Consider the following 15,697-nt stretch of genomic DNA (forward strand, 5'->3'; position numbering starts at 1 on the left):
TCCATCCCAAGCTACATCTGTCCCACAGCAAGGAAGAATTATTGCTTATCACAGCCTAGAAGTTTGGGAAATTTTAATGCAATCCCAAATAATCTTTTTTTACGCCAGTATAGACTTTCTCATATCTTACTCCGTGATTATTCAAAAAAAGTGGATTCTGAATTTTATTTTCAAAACTTTCAGACAATAATAGGAAAGGGAGCAAGTGACTTTTAAAATTTCTGTCCTCCTCCACCCTGACCCATGAAAGCTAAAGGAAGAATTCAGGCAGCCAGAAGCCACACATTGAGAAGGAGCACCTTTATGTCATCAGCTACATTCCCAGGCAGGCAGTGAAGACAGGCTTCAGATGCTTTTATGTAGATGCATTACAAGGTAGCATCAAAAATCTGCACTAGGATTCTTTGTGATACTTGTGCATTGCTGGGAATTTGTGATTTCAGTCTCAGAAGATTAAAAAAATCTGATGGTTATTAAAATATGAACCAGTATCTTGGCTAAATACAAATACACATTAAATTTTCACTCCCTTAAAATTTAAATCATGCAGCTCTTCCCTTTGGTTAGTGCATTGAAACCACCAGGTAAAAAGGACAACTCAGAAAAAATTTTGGATGTTCTGTCAAAATTGACTGTTGTATTTCAGTACCTAATGAGGTGATCTCTAGGGCAGCTTTGAGTTATTTGGAGTGAGTAAGATCTAAGTTTTTTCACTTGGTTGTTCTCCTTCAGGAAACCTATTGGAACTAAACCTGTAGGTTTACGTCTACAGTGGAAAAGGCACATCAGCCCCAGGGTGTAGTTCTAATTCTCCTTTCTGGTTTTTTTTTTGTTTTGTTTTTTTTTTGGGGGGGGGTGGGTGGGGTTGGGTTTTTTATTTTGTTTCAATGGTGAGGTTTTTGTTTGGTTTATGTTCAGGGGTTTTTTGTTTGGTTTGGGGTTTTTTTCCACTCAGGAGAAGGTAAATTACAAGGTGAGGTTACCACATTATTTTTGCAAAGGCAAGGTCCCTGTTCCCAGCCAGGCATGGCTGGTGACAGGCAGCTGGAGCAGAGCCATGGTGCTGTCTGTCCCCCTGACCCAACTGTACCTACTGTGCACATCTGCTGCTCAGATGGGAGCAAATCCAGCGTTCTCTTGGTGCCTCGGTCTCACAACGCCGGTGTGAATTAACGGCACGGCACATGGATGACAGAGCACACACAGAAACCCCAGCAGAGACCCAGCCTGCCTCACTGGGGACACAGAAAAGGATGGTCTCCTTCCTATCTGCATCCCTGACAGCAGGTTAAGGTGTGTGAATTCTCTCTGTCTTACCTTCTTTTGATCAGTGTGACTAACTATAAAGCACACGGGAGGTATCTTCAATTCAAAGCTGGTATGTAGGACAAACAAAAATTATAATGAAATTATATGTTCCTATATAAATAGTAAGACTATGGTACCATGGAGTACTATAAAGTTAAGCCCAGGTGGTTTTTCTCTGGTTTAAATATTCAAATAAAGATGCACAGCTTCTCAAGGAAACTTATTCTGCTCAACTGTGCCCATATCTCAGACCAGAAAAAGACAATTACCTTCCAAAAATAATGATTCTTAACTAATTTTATTATCTTTTCAGTAAGTTTTAGAAGCACAACAAAGCTAGACATGAAGAAAGACTAAACCAAAAGAGGTGGAAAGTCTGTAGAAATCTGTTCTCTGTGGTTGCAACCTTCCTCAACCCTGGCCTTGCACATGTGCTGCCAGCAGTGACAAATCATCCCGTTCTTTTTTTATAATTGTTTTTCATCTCCTCTGTCCCTATTTGCATCTTGTAATATGCTGTATTGTAAAGGTGTTCCTTACTCTTTTTTTCTAGAAGTGTGACTAAACTATTAGCTAGACATTAAACTGAGATAAGGCATAAGGCAGGCAGGCCAACTCAAACTTTAACTCTACAACAATTCAAGTCTGATTTATATTTTGAACTGTCACTATATCGTTTACAAGGGGAAAAGTGTGAGCAAAGATTGAGATTTTCCTTCTATAAATTGTGGAAGGGTGAGGGGGAAGTGACAGATCTCATTTAAAAACCTTATTGAAGAAGCCGTGTTGAATGATGGTGCCATTGCTTGTCTCTGTCTTATTGTCTTAATGTAAAGCCTTTTATAATTAGAAGAAACCACAGAAGTCAGGATAAAGTACAACAGATCCAGAAAGAGCTGGAAACTTAAGGAAGGGGGAAAAAAAACCCACCAAAAAACCACAAAAAAACCCCAAAAAACAAACAACAATAGACACAGGCTGGAGAAGATATTTTATTTATTTGTTACTAGTAGTTAAAATGACGTACAAAACGCTGGGAAGAAAAAACTCCAATTCTATTCAGTTACAAAATAATTAAAACTTCATTTTAAACCAAGTTTTGCTTTGTGAGACCGAGCATGAAAATACTGCAGCCTTAGGTTATATAGTCCATTGTTTTTAGAATAAAGCAGACATTTAAATACATACTGTGGTTGATATTAAATATCTCATATAATTGTAAGTTAGCAGAACTTTCTTACTCTCAGGCAATAACTAGCAATTCATAGAAGTTCTTTGTATAAAATTTACATGGGTGAGGGGGATCTGCCTCAAGGGGAGTTCCATCATGATCTATGCACAGGCAGTTTTAGAACATAAAGATTTGGAATAGTTTTACCAATTTTCCTTGAGAATTCTAGACAAAACTTAAAGGAGTCACTAATGTTTGAAGCTTTGCGTAACAGCTAAGGGGTTAGGGACATAGCAGTCTCTGTCAAAGAAAATGTGAATTTTGCTGTCAACTTTACATGAAGAAAGTCATTCATAAGGTGTTCCCATTTCTTGAACAGAAACCCAAGCTAGTACAAAATTTCCAGCAATGACTGAGGTTGGCCCTTTCCCCTGGGAAAAAAATCAAAAAAGTAATTTAAAGGAAAACATTCCCTGCCTATTATCAGTGAAAGATAATTTGTATTAATAATAACATTAAATATCCATATCTTTCTGTTTAACTATTCACATTCCACACAGTGGAAACCTACCTCCTGTAATTCCAGATTTTAAAACTGGATTTTAAAATCCATGAAGATATGTCAAACTGCTGAGTGAGAGTACACCGAATGAAATGCATTTTAATAATACCAATAAACGAGTTGTAATCACTTAATTTTACAAACACAAACCTCACAGCAGTGGATTTTAGAGCAAAAATAGAGTTGTAAAGATGCAGGATATCACCAATAAATGTGTGATGCACAATATAACAGGTGGGAGAACTGATAAAATGAGGTCACATAGGACACATCTGTGACGTGCAACTCATCATATATTTTTCCCTTTGGGCATGTTACTAAGGGCAGAATTGTCTTCCTTAACATTCTATGGCAAGAAATGATGCCAAAATAATCACCTTGTGGCTGAGAGAGGCATCTGGTGTGAGAGAGAACAGTTATACTGATAGTGGATGCTGCTGAGCAGGGAAACTGAGTCCTGGACTCTGGAAGACTCATCATACAGTAAGTGTGAACCATCGAGTGCTCAGGATAGCAAGGGTAACATGCATGGATGGGCTGCCTCTCCATCCAATCCCCAGGACACACATTCAACTAACATCTTTGTAGGACCTTCCGTGCTCTTGCCAAACTTTGCAGCCCTGATCAATTTTAAAAACCTAAGCCTGAAGGGAAGAAAAGACAAGATAACCTCACAGGGGAGAGTCATCAAGCTGTTGGAAGTAGTGTGTCCCCTTTTATGTTTTTTCTCCCCAAATGAGAGGGGCAGTCAGCCCTAAGATTTTAGGAAATTCTCTTTACTTACTCCAAATACAGTTTAAATGCAAGTCTGTGGTAAAAGATATAAAAAGAGGATCATTGCTGGCAAAGTTCTGCATCTCTGTTTCAACAAACTGCATGCCTGTGGCAAAGCTAAAATAACAATAACAATGCAATGTTTACTAGTCATGAATGTCATGTCTTTTGTCTCTTGTGTGGTTATTGCTTTTGCAGTCACATGATGCTTGTTTTAATTTTTGCTCTGGTCTTTATGTACTAAATTACTGCCATTCTGTACTTGATCTTGGTTAGCAAGATTTTTGTGCTGTGGTTATGTATGTGTGTGAAAAAGAGGAGTTTGGATACACACAATGAAGTAGGCACACTCATTGCGTGTATGTATAGATACCACTGCCTAAAAGATACTGCATATACATATATATGTAGATATGAAGAATAACTGATATCAGAAATACAAGACATCAAATGGATCTAGTGGCATAAGAATGGGTTTTTGTTTTGAGAGCCATCAGAATTCAGAAGTACATTTATAGCCTTGTATATAGTTTCTTTTTAATTTATGTAATATATGACTAGGTATATAAATTAAAGCAAAACGTAAACAGAAGACAATATCTCTTCCTCTCTGTTTTCCTATTTATGTATCTTTCCTTTTTCTACTCCCTTTTGTACTCTCCCTGTCTACTTGCTTTGACCTTTTGCTTTCTAAGTTGTTGTAGATCTGTTTCCCATCCACCTTTATTGATTTTTCAGCACTCCCACATCCCCCCATTGTTCTCCAGACATAGCTTTTGGATTACAGCTATTTTTTTGAAGAAGCGTGTTACAAACTCTCGACACAGCTTCTATTTTCAGTGATGGCTGTGCTACACTTTAAATTGATCTCTGTCTATTTCTTATATAAGAATAGATTCATGCTTTGAAATATATTGTCCTCTCACTTTGATGTTTCATGTAATACAGTAAAAGCAAATAACACAAAGGTGAACATTCGCAAAAGCCACAACTCCACTTTCCCAGCAAGCGGCAAAAATGTGAATATACACATGAATTAGGAAACCTAATTCATGATTATGGGTAATTAGGGGTTTTTAATGTCTCATACCCCTGTTACATTTTTTTTTGTAGTGAACATTCATGCATTTGCTCATCCATATCCATTTTCTTGCTTACACACACACACATGCATGCCCTTTCCTTACATTATTGGTTGGGGTTTTTTTGGGGGTGGGGGCGGTGTTTGCTTGTTTTAGGTAATTCACTAGGTCCCTTTCAGTTTTGCCCAGCCTTGAAGGTAGGCTGGTTCATGCCACTCACTCTCATGCTGGCAGTGATTGCATACAGTCAAGAGTGCAATTGCTACTTTTTCTCAGTTTAGTCCAAGTCAATAGATATACACCGGCACTCCTTAACTCGGGTGATTCTTTTCTTCTTTCTTGGGGGCTGAAGCTCAGGACAATTGAGTGTAACAGTCATGGTGGTGAATTTCTTGGGCTTGCAGAAGGAACAAGACTGGAAGGAGCCTTCTTCTTTACGGACGTGCCTGGGGATATAGAAGGAATTGCACTGGCCATAGCAGAACCTGTTGATGATGGTACGACTGTTGCAGCCTTCTTCGTGGATAGTTTGTTTGAGGGGCTGGGTTTTACACCAATCCCGCTTTAGGTACTTGCGCTCAGTGATGTGCAACGCCTCCTGACTGGACTCCAGCACCTCTTCAGCAGGCATCGAGGTGCCTTTTCCTCGCTCTCGATGCCTGGAGCCTGACTGCTGCGGTGTCTGCATCTGCTCTGAATCATTGGGCTGATCCTTGACAGGAGGAGGGATAGCACCTTGAGATCCACGATTCCTCTTTCTCCCTTCGGCCGCTGGTAGCAGAAATCCCATCAGAAGAAACAAGGCACCGATGGCATACAGTGTGCGGACCATCCTGTATGAAGGAAGTTGAGGAAATAGAGCACAGTTGTGGATTTCAGATATCAACAGAAGTCAGGTATGCAGTAAATTTTCAGTTCCATAAAAGAAATGTGTGCACACCCACTTAAAAAAAATAAGCATTCAAGCCTGTACCAGCTGGAAAGCTGTTCCCAAATTACCAAGTGATAAAAGCTTTCAAATAGAGTGATTGAATAGTAAGGCCAAACAGAATTTTATTTGTGTCCTCCATCTCTTTCTAGCTCTTTTCTCCATGTGCATTACCCTAGTTCTCATTCCCTTCTTATAGCTCACAGACATATAGGAAGATTGCTCCTGACTTACAGAGGTGGAAGAGCAAATTTTATATTACACAAGTATTCATTTACATGACACAGCTATCTACAATACCAGAGGGCCCAAGTCTTTGTCTCAGCAGATATAGTCTAGATTTCTGGTCCTTAATCAGACTCAAAAACTTTATGCAGCTCCTTGTATAATTTACATCCAGTATATAATTTATATGATGTATACACCTGTTCTACAGCTTACCTTAGCCTGTTTTACAGCTTCCCAACCTCTGCCATACTGCACCTCTAAAGGAGTCCAGTGTATCTGAGTGTAATGATGCTTAAGTTGAGAGATGTGCAACAAGTCAGGCAACTAACATAAAATAATATTTAGGTACAGGTTAAAAGAGATGCATCTTATCATTTCAAACTACATCTTCTCGCTCATTCCTCTGAATCCTTGATAGAAGAAATACAGATGCAATCACAGTGCTAAGAATTTTTCAGATCCCTACATTTTATTCATTTCACACAGAATTATGTTGTCAGAGGACAGTAGAATTTTGTAAATGACATTAAACCTCATAGAGTTTGTGCACACACACACAAAAAAAACCACTTCAGGAAGTGCACTTAAGTGGAGATCATCAGGTCTTTCAAAACTGTACGGCTGCTCCAAACCTATTGCATTGCATAGGAACAGCTTTTCTTTCCTCCCTTATTCCACCATTTCTTCTGCTTCCCAAATCTCTGAGTTCTTGAGGCTGTTCAGTCAGCTTAAAGCACCAATCAGCACGGAAGAAACTCATCAGCATCACACTTCCCCCTTCCAGAAGCACCATGGTCTCCAAGCTTTTCTGAAAGGAGCTATGTGGTAGCAAGACAGGTAGATGAGGGAATAAGTCCCATGGGAGCGTGAAAGAAGGCACCAGCAAAATGACCAACTAATTGCAAAAAAGCTACTGCAAAACACTAACATTGTGAAGAGGCACAGGCATTAAAAAGGGAAAGGACTGTGGAAAAAAATGCTGAAGAAGTCATTGTTTTCTACCTGCTTGGAGTGCTGCAGTTGTATCCCTTATTTGACTTGCTTTATCAGTATGGAAAAAAATAGTGTTTGAATTGAAGAGTCCTGCTTGTGTTACTACCCGAGAAACATATGAAACCACGGGCACTGTCCTGGATGGCTTCATCCGCTCTGCCTGAGACCACACAACTAGGCAGGAAAGCAGCCAAATGCCAATGCTGTGAGGGCCACCTAGAGACTCAGCAGAGGCTCGGGGTAAGTACTGTTTGCTATAAAAGATAACTGCTAATTTCTCAGTTATTAAGTCTTTCCAGTCACATGGAGAAAATAAACGTTATGCTGTTCAAACAGCCTTTCTCATCAAAAGGATTGGGAGAGGAATTCCTGAAATAGAAAAGTGTCATAGGGGGTTCCACTACATTCAAGTAGTTGCTTGTGGATCTAATACTTTTTGTGTTTGTCAGCAGATTGTTAGAGCACCTAGAGTTCCTGATACATCATAGATTTATGCATTCATGTCAATAATCTTTGTACCAGCATGTCCTATGTTTGGCAGAAGCTTCATGCTTCAAGGAAGGGGTGTAAGAATGACACAATTGCTTACTCTAGCAGACAATTTGGAAGGGCTACTGTTACTATCCAAATGAAATGTGGTATGGAACATGCAATTTTATAACCTTAAGGCTTTGACACAGACAAAAATAAGTTGGGAATTCCAATTAAGGAATAATGCAGCATAATTTCAAGTGTCAGCCTGCACTTCACATTTGCTGCTTTTCCTCATCCCTATTACAACCTGAACACTATTTTAAAATGTTTAATTTTAATTTTAATTTTGTCTTAAAAAATAAGTTTTCAAAGAATTATTAACTATTGCTTATTCCCTCAAGAGATCGGAATGATCTCTTCCAAAACTATCCTTATTTCTCTGGCAACTCTCTAGTCACCAGTATTTTAATATGCACTTTATTTACTCAACATGGTGCCAGAGTTAAAAAAAAAAAAAAAAATTGCATGAAGTTGAAAATAAATTGCTAGGTTGTAAGCAGTGCCAGAAAACTTCAGGATTTTTTATTTAGTGTCCCACAACTTGAATGAGGTTCCACCAACATGCATATTCCTGGACTACTTTTATTTTTAAAACTGATTACCTCCACATTGTTTTCTTTCTTTTTTTCCCCCCCATAGATGTCCAATCAGTGACACAGCAAGGTCTAGTCCTACGAAAATGAGGTGTACTCTGGGATGGGAATCTGGGGGAAATTTCATAGTAATATGGACTATTGTAAGGTCTGTGTCCCAGATTCATGCAGCTTTATTAAGCACATGCTTATCCCTAAGGAAATGCAAGCATGTGTTTCAATGTAATCCTAAACTGGGAGGAAGGTAATTTTTCACTGGGTTGGTTTCCAGCCTTAAAGGTGGAAGCTGCATTACATGCTCATAAAAGAAATTGTAACTCAAATGAAAATTAGCCACTCAGCAGAAACATTTGTTATGGTCACTTCCAAAATCCACATCTAAAAACAATCCAATAATCTAGGAATAAATACAGGTTAAATACAGAAGGGGCTGTGTGAACTTCAAGATCCCCACAGCAGCTAAGCAGCATCTTTTTAAAATAACTGATTAAAAATGTATTTCAAAATTAATACTTTAATTTTTAAAATGCAAAATACAAAGGAAAATGAGATGGTATGCCTCAGGAAGGAAAGCAGCCAAAATTCAGTATGGGCACTCTGCAACAGCTCTGGTACCAGGGCAATCAATGCTTTTGCTTATGAGAGAAGGTGACACCTTTATTTACATTAGAAAGTGAAGTGGTTCATCTATCTAGGAGTTAGCAGTTGTGAATGCTTCCTTAACAGGGTTTTTTATTACTGAAAGAAGCAGAACACAGAAGAGGACAGTAGCAGTAACTAAAATCAGTGTTACCATACCCGAAGTTTTACTGAAGAGAAATCTCTCCTGAAGTAAATGCTTTTTCTCTTCATTACAGTCATAATTCTGCAGAAGTAATATCTCTGCAGCTGTGAGAATCAGGCTGTAAAAGCTTATATTCCACATTTCTGCAAAATTTTCATTACTTGATACTAGCTGGCTGTTACACTGGCATAACCCAAAATCCTTTTGAGAATTCATTTGGAAAATCCTTTGAACAAACAGATGACCATAACCAAAATGATCAATTCCCTCATTTCATTCAGATCCAAAGAGATATGATAGAATTATTATTTGTTTTTCAAAGTAACACAATACTCCAAAATTCTATTCTTTCCATATTTCACTTCTGAGTTCCACTTTTCATCATCTGTAAGCTCTTAGTCCTAAAGCCAAAAGAAGTTTTATTGCTGACTTCAAACAGGAGCAGAATTGGGCCCTAACATTCATATCACTTCATATGTGGTTTATCTAGGGCCTGAGATCTCATCATCTAAAACAGATTAAGAAAAGTGTGGATTAATACTAGCAACTATTGAGAGAGAAATGTAAATGCTTTCAGGTTTACAACTTCATACAATTAAGCTGTATTTTTTTTTCATTTATACATTTTCTGCAATGAATTAAGGATCTCCACATGTCAGTTCATAGACAGAATTTCCTTGTGAGTTCACAGGCAGAGTCAGAAAGTTACTACTGACATTTTTAGCGCAACACAACTTGTTAAAAAGATCTGGATGGAAACCTGGTTGAAATATACAACAAAATTGTCACAGATCTTAACAGGCCTGTAACTTCATCTGTAAATCCCTTTTATTAGGAAAATATTATGATAAGCCATGGACTCGTGTTTCACGGAAAACATGAAAAATAATCTGATGAAGAACTAAAAAAACCCCAATTATTTGGTGGACTTCAAATACGAGCCAAAGAAAGACACAAAACATAATTCCTTTGACTACTACAAAAATAGAAGTGGTTTATGTCCCGAAGGATCAGAATAATTTTATGCCTTGCATATTACATCTGAATTACAGAAACACTCTTATGTAATGTTTTCATAGTTCATAGATCTGTATTTTTAAATATTAAAAAAAAGCATGGTAATGGCAGTTCCCAGAAATCAGAATTTTTTTTCTGAAATCAAGACAGTAAAACTAACATCTGGGTTTCATAGAATTCGGATATATTTACATTTCAGAAAATGTCTTCTTGAGAGTCATAGAGATGGGGTGTTTTGAGACATATAAGGAGTGTAGGCAGCAATTTTAAAACAAACAAACAAATCAACCCTTGAAACCTTGAGAATTCCCCATTTAAGAAACTATTTTTCTGCAGGACATCCTATGGGACTCCAGGGAAGCTGAACATCATGGTGGGCATGGCTGGTACCAAACCCGAGTTTGCCTTGCCTGAGGACGCCCACGCAGCTGACAGCTCCCAGCTTCCTAGCGCCAAACTCCCTTCAGACGCATTTCCTCATGGAGCCCTACAACAACTGGAATAGCTTTGCTCCTCTCTCTGCACTGCCGTGCGTGCTGAAAAGGAGTCTTCAGCAGAAGCTACGCATTTCTGGGTAGCGAGAGAAAAAAAATAAATGCTTTAGCACAGCTTGGCACTGAATGCTAAAGAGGAGCAGAGAGCTACGGTCATCGGTGCCTTTTGTCACTTGCACACAGACCCAGCGCACGCTGGCCGGTTCTTCCCGGGCTTGCGGGGCTCAGAGAGGAGCGGGACAGGAGCAAAGCGCTCCTGCAGCTCGCGGGTCACCGGGCTGGGCTCAGAGGGAGCTAAGGTTGGGGGGGCTACTGGCACTGCACCCAAAAGTCATCGCTCATAAAACGCCTGAACCCGGCGTCCTGTCAGCAGCAGGGAGAGGCAAACGCGCCCTGGTTCTTCAAGAGCCCCCATCTATGCAAAGGGATATTTCCCCAGCGCTGGGTCTCAGCCTTGGTGACCGAAACGGGCATCGTTTGCCATTCCTTCGCCGAGAGGAGCCACGAGTGGGACACCAGGAGTGAGGCCGCAGCTGGTGGCCGGGGAGGGACGCGGCTCAGCCCAGCGGGCCGGGGGCCGCGCACCTTCCCAGCCCCGCCCAAGCCGACGGGGTAAAACGGGGCTATCTAGCACTGAGCGCAGCCTGGCTGCGCCGCGGGGATCGCCGGCGGCCGTCAGCGCGGAGAGACCGCACGCTTGGCTTGGCTTGGCATGGCCGGCGACTCGGCCCGGCTCCCCGAGGGTGTGGATGCTCCTGGTGGCGGGTGGCGACACCGACCGGCACTTCCCACGGGGAACCGCCGCGGTCTAGGTTAACCCAAGGGAGGACGAATTCGCTGAAAGGACTGCGAAGCCCGCGGGGGATCGTATTGAAACGGCCGGGGGACAAGCAAACAGGCTTGCTCCAGGCGTCCTCCAGGATGGAAAAGCCCTGCGCCAAGCTGCGCCGCTGGCCCCGGGCCGGGAGGAGCCGCACGGCCGGCGCGCTGGGGGAGGTCCCTGCGGCCGGGCCGAGGGCTGTCAGCGCGGTAAGGACAGCGGCCGCCGACGGACGCAGGGAGCCGTCGGCTCGACAAAACTCCCGCGGCTCCGAGTCAGGTGGGAGGGCCGGGCGGGGAGGCGGCGGAGGTGGCCGAGAGCAGCGGTGGAGCCGCGCCCGGTCCCTCCCCAGGCTGCGGGGTGCGGGATGCGCGGTGCGGTACGCGCGGCGCTGCCCACGGGCGCGCTGCCGGTGCGGAGCCTCCGCTCCGCGACACCCGACCCGGCTGACACACCGAGTGTCCCGGGCGGCATGCATCCCGCCCCGGGAGCTCCTGAGGTAGCCGGAGCACGCTCCTCCGAGGAGCTGAGGTTTGCAAAGGCCGGCCAGGACAGACCCCGGGTCTGAGCCGCCTCGTAGAGGGCAGCTCGGCAGGACGGGACGAGACGGGATGGGGCTGGCACCTGGGGATCTGCCCCCGCCCCGCTCCGTGCAGAGGCCGGGCCGGGATTTTTCCGTGTCTCGGGTGGGCGCCGAATCCAATTTGTCGGGAGTGATGCTGTAGGCGGAGATGAGAGGCAGAGCTAACGGGGCTTTTGCAGTCCCCGTGCTTGTGAGGGGAAAGAGATGTACGGCGCCCTAATCCCCAGCACTGCGGCGGAAAGGTCGGCGCGCCTCTCTCCCGCTGACGGGAGGGACGGGCGTCACCCCCCTGCAGACCCGAGACGCCCTGGAGTTTTGCTAGACACCGGTGAACGGCTCCTTCCCTTGTCATTCTCGAAGGTAGGATAGAGAGCTTAAAATTTTGCCTCCCATAGACTGGCCGAACTCCGCAGCTGCGGGACCCGTTTGCGCACCCGCTGTGAGTGCGCTCAGCGCGGCGCATCCCGGCGCTTCCCGGCGCATCCCGGCGCTTCCCGGCTCACCTGCGAGGCGGCGGCTCCTCGGCGGGGCTCGGCTCGGTGGCGGTGGCTCCTCGGCGCGGCTTGGGGCTCTGTGGGGCTCTGCCCGGTGGGTCACTCGATGGAGCGGGTGGCGTGGGAGCCCGAAGCTGCCCGGGAGGCCATAGAGAGAGAGAGTGTCTGATCCTGCCTACAAATTGCAGCAGCGCCGAGCTGTCTCCCATTTAAATGTCTGCCAGCTGAGATCTGCTCTCCAAACCCCTCCAGATCATTGGACAAGCGCCTCCAAAGCCCGTGTTATCCGCCCCTTTTAACACTTCCATAAACTTCCACCAGGGAAAGCTTTCAGTCATCCAGATAAACACTCGACTACTTTCCTGTCTTCAGAGAATCGGTGCTAAAGGTCACCACCCCAAGGAATTGTTCCTGGAATGCACAGAAAATTCACATTTTCCATCCCCATTAAAGTATGACAGTTAAGAAGAATTAAATCCTACCCCACCCCCTCCCACCGCCTCCGCCGCCCTTCCGAGCACGCCGGGCGCTTCCGAGCCCCTGGCCGGCCTGCCATGGCCGGGAGGGAGGCAGCCACCTTTGCAGCCCTCCTTCTTACAAAATTGGCTTTCTGAGGTTTTGCAGTATGCCGGGAATTTCTCAGCTTTGAGGGAAAAAAAAAACCATACAAATCCATGTGGTAATATCTGTGTGCAGGGATCATGGCTCTCTATCCGCAGCCCCGCACTCACGGCTCTCTACTACTGAGGGTTTGTTTGGGAAGTTGTGGGGTTATCTTTTTTCTTTTTCTTTTTTTTGTCCCACAAGAGGTGAAACATCTCGGGTGTCCCGTCACTGCGTCTCTCGGGGTGCGGGGGATCCCTCGATCCTCCCGCGAGGGGCAGGGACGGCGAAGGAGCGGCGCGTCCGCCGAGGCTGAGCGCGGGCCCGGGGCAGGACGGCAGCGCCGCCCGAGCCAGCACCCTCGGGCTGCCGGGGCGCTCGAAAGGAGGCAGAAACCGGCCGGGGCTGAGCGTTTCGCCGACCCAGCCCGTCCCAGCAGCAGCCAGGAACATCTCTCTGAGCTGCAGCTGCCCGAAGGCGCACCCCGAATCTGCGGACAGCGTTGGGCTTGGGGCATCGAGAGGCAGAGCGCTGGAGGGTGGAGTGACCCCACAGCTCCGCAGCGAAGCCCGCACTTCCTCCAGTGCTAGCCGGCCGGCCCGGCCCGTCCCTAAAGCACTCCCATGCCCATGCTCGTCTCTTGCGGATCAGGGAGGCAAGCGGGGCTGCCCGCAGTTGTTGAGGCAGGAGCACCCTCTGAACCACGGGCTGACTTCTGGGCTCGCTGATTAAACGGAGACGTTTGTCAGCTGCCGCTTCCAGCTGCGAGCATCTCGCAGCAGAAAGCAAAGCTGAGGAAGGCTCTGCCAGGACACGAGCGCTGCAGGTGGTGCCGCTAGGTCTGTGCTCTCTTTGCTCTTGGGCAAGAGTTACTGCCCGTGAATCAAACCAGCCCTGCTCCTCTGTCACCAGCACTCAGCACCCGCCTTGGACCTCAGACAGGCCCGGATCTCACCTGACTAAGAGGTAGTTTTATTTGCAGATGGGGAAGACGAATTAAAATTAAAGGATTTGCTACATTAGGGATGCCAGAGTTAGGCAAGATGCCAAGTTTCTGACTTTCACAGTACTTTGCGGTAGCTTGCTGTTTGCTAAGACCGATGCTTGGCTTCTTTTAACGCCTGGGTGCTCAGCAAGGTAGTGAACTAGACGCATTACAATAATTCATACACGTTTAGCGACAACTTGTTAAAAAAAACCTGTCACTTCAGTCACAGGGCAAGTGGCCGTAGTGCAGTGGTAGATGGCAGCGTGAGAGAGAAAATGACTTGCTTTGCAGGACTCGCTGAAGATAATTAATAGGGGAAGGATTACTGGCAAAGAATTACAGTAAATGACATCTAGATAGATCTAGGTAGAAGGAGAGACCTAGGGAATTTGTAGGATTTTTTTTTTTAATTCATAAAAACGCTAGTATTTTAATTTTATTTGCTTTTAGCTAATTGGCATCCTTCCTTCATGATTCCAAAGGTCACGATTCCCACCTCTCAGTATGTTGACAGACTTTGCTCTTTTCCATTTTCTTCTCTGGAGCAGTTGTAGTGAATTGAAAGGGTCTCTTGCCGACTCTTCTGCTGTCTCTCAGTGCCATGACCAGCCCCGGAGAGGCTGGGGCGCTGCTCTGCGCTGCCCCCTCCCCAGGGCCACAGCCCAAGCCCTTGAGCGCTGCTGGAGGAAGGGCTGTGTGCCCCTGATCTCGGCTCCTCTTGGTGCCCTGGCACTGCCACTGCAGGAGCTCCCAGGCACTGCTGCAGGCAAGCTGCCTCTCTGCTGTATTTTTCTGGGATGTCATTCATATGCCACTCTGGCATTGCCTTTTCTACATGATATTTCTGGGCAACAATTGCAGAGCAGGTATGCCCACTTAATGCCTTACTGCATTCAAGCATCTCACCAGCGTTGGTGGTCTGGAGTAGCTCTCACTCTGACTTAAAGCACTCTAGGAAACACTTTAGGACACAGCTTCGGGTATAGAAATTGTATTCCCTCCTCAAGATCCATCTTCCTTTTCTTGCAGCTGAATATCATATACCGTATCTTCTCGTCTGGTTCCTTTCTCTTAGGTTAATCTGCAGTGTTCCAAGTATGCACTAGCAGCTAGGTTCAAGCAAGGCAAGTGTTCAGATTTCTTTGGCATTTGGAAAGTATAATTATTCCTGCAGGTATTTGCTTGCACATTGACAAAAATACAAAAGTAAATTTTGGTACCAACAAGATAAATAATTGCAGCTGCATCTGGATTGAATGAAGGTAGAAATTTAAAAAAAACTATTTTTAAAAGGACATGAAAAACATATTTTGTCTCTTTGTATTTGTTTGAGATTGAGGGAGGCAGGGGGAAAGATGTATTTTCCCATCATCATTCTTCCAGGTATCCAGAGTAATTTCCAGCTTGGAAGATTTCTTTATTTCTGTTGGAATCTTTAACAAAACATTCTCTGGGTTTGCTCCAAAGCTTCAGCTGTGCTGGTTAGATCCCAACCAAAGACAGGTTAAAAAAGCACCCAATGCTGATAGGGAAATACTTTTTCCTCCTACCATACCCAGACTTGAAATTCTGTCGATTCTCATCAGAGCTTCTAATTGGAGCTGGAATACTCATGGGGAAATGTTTATTTAGTATTAAAGAGGTCTATGGAAATCTGCATGTTTTTGTGGTATAGGTATAGGTTTGAGATGAAGAGATTTAATGTTGCATAGTAGTGGTGTGTACTGTGAGCCTGACTGAT

At 44.5% G+C, this 15,697-nt stretch overlaps 1 protein-coding gene and 1 long non-coding RNA gene across 2 annotated transcripts; one reads left to right on the top strand and one right to left on the bottom strand.

Moving 5' to 3' along the window:
* Positions 1-2,287: 2,287 nt before the first annotated feature.
* On the bottom strand, positions 2,288-12,755 carry GREM1 (gremlin 1, DAN family BMP antagonist). The gene is made up of 2 exons (XM_014891247.2): positions 12,375-12,755; positions 2,288-5,730 (listed from the first exon to the last, which is right to left on the bottom strand). The coding sequence occupies exons 1-2, from the start codon at positions 12,572-12,574 to the stop codon at positions 5,175-5,177; spliced, it is 756 nt and encodes a 251-aa protein (XP_014746733.2). The 5' UTR covers positions 12,575-12,755; the 3' UTR covers positions 2,288-5,174.
* Positions 5,727-10,612, top strand: LOC148223330 (uncharacterized). The gene is made up of 2 exons (XR_015804483.1): positions 5,727-7,286; positions 10,311-10,612. It is a non-coding gene; the product is annotated as an uncharacterized LOC148223330 (long non-coding RNA).
* Positions 12,756-15,697: the final 2,942 nt, after the last annotated feature.

The sequence above is a fragment of the Sturnus vulgaris genome, chromosome 6 (assembly GCF_052056855.1).
Source record: "Sturnus vulgaris isolate bStuVul1 chromosome 6, bStuVul1.hap1, whole genome shotgun sequence".
NCBI lineage: Eukaryota > Metazoa > Chordata > Aves > Passeriformes > Sturnidae > Sturnus > Sturnus vulgaris.

Excerpts from the sequence above, each read along its gene's own strand:
- GREM1 (XM_014891247.2), bottom strand. The coding sequence starts at position 12,574 with ATGGGAGACAGCTCGGCGCTGCTGCAATTTGTAGGCAGGATCAGACAC. Across the intron at positions 5,731-12,374 it reads GAGGAGCCGCCGCCTCGCAG|GATGGTCCGCACACTGTATG; the intron begins GTGAGCCGGGAA and ends TCCTTCATACAG.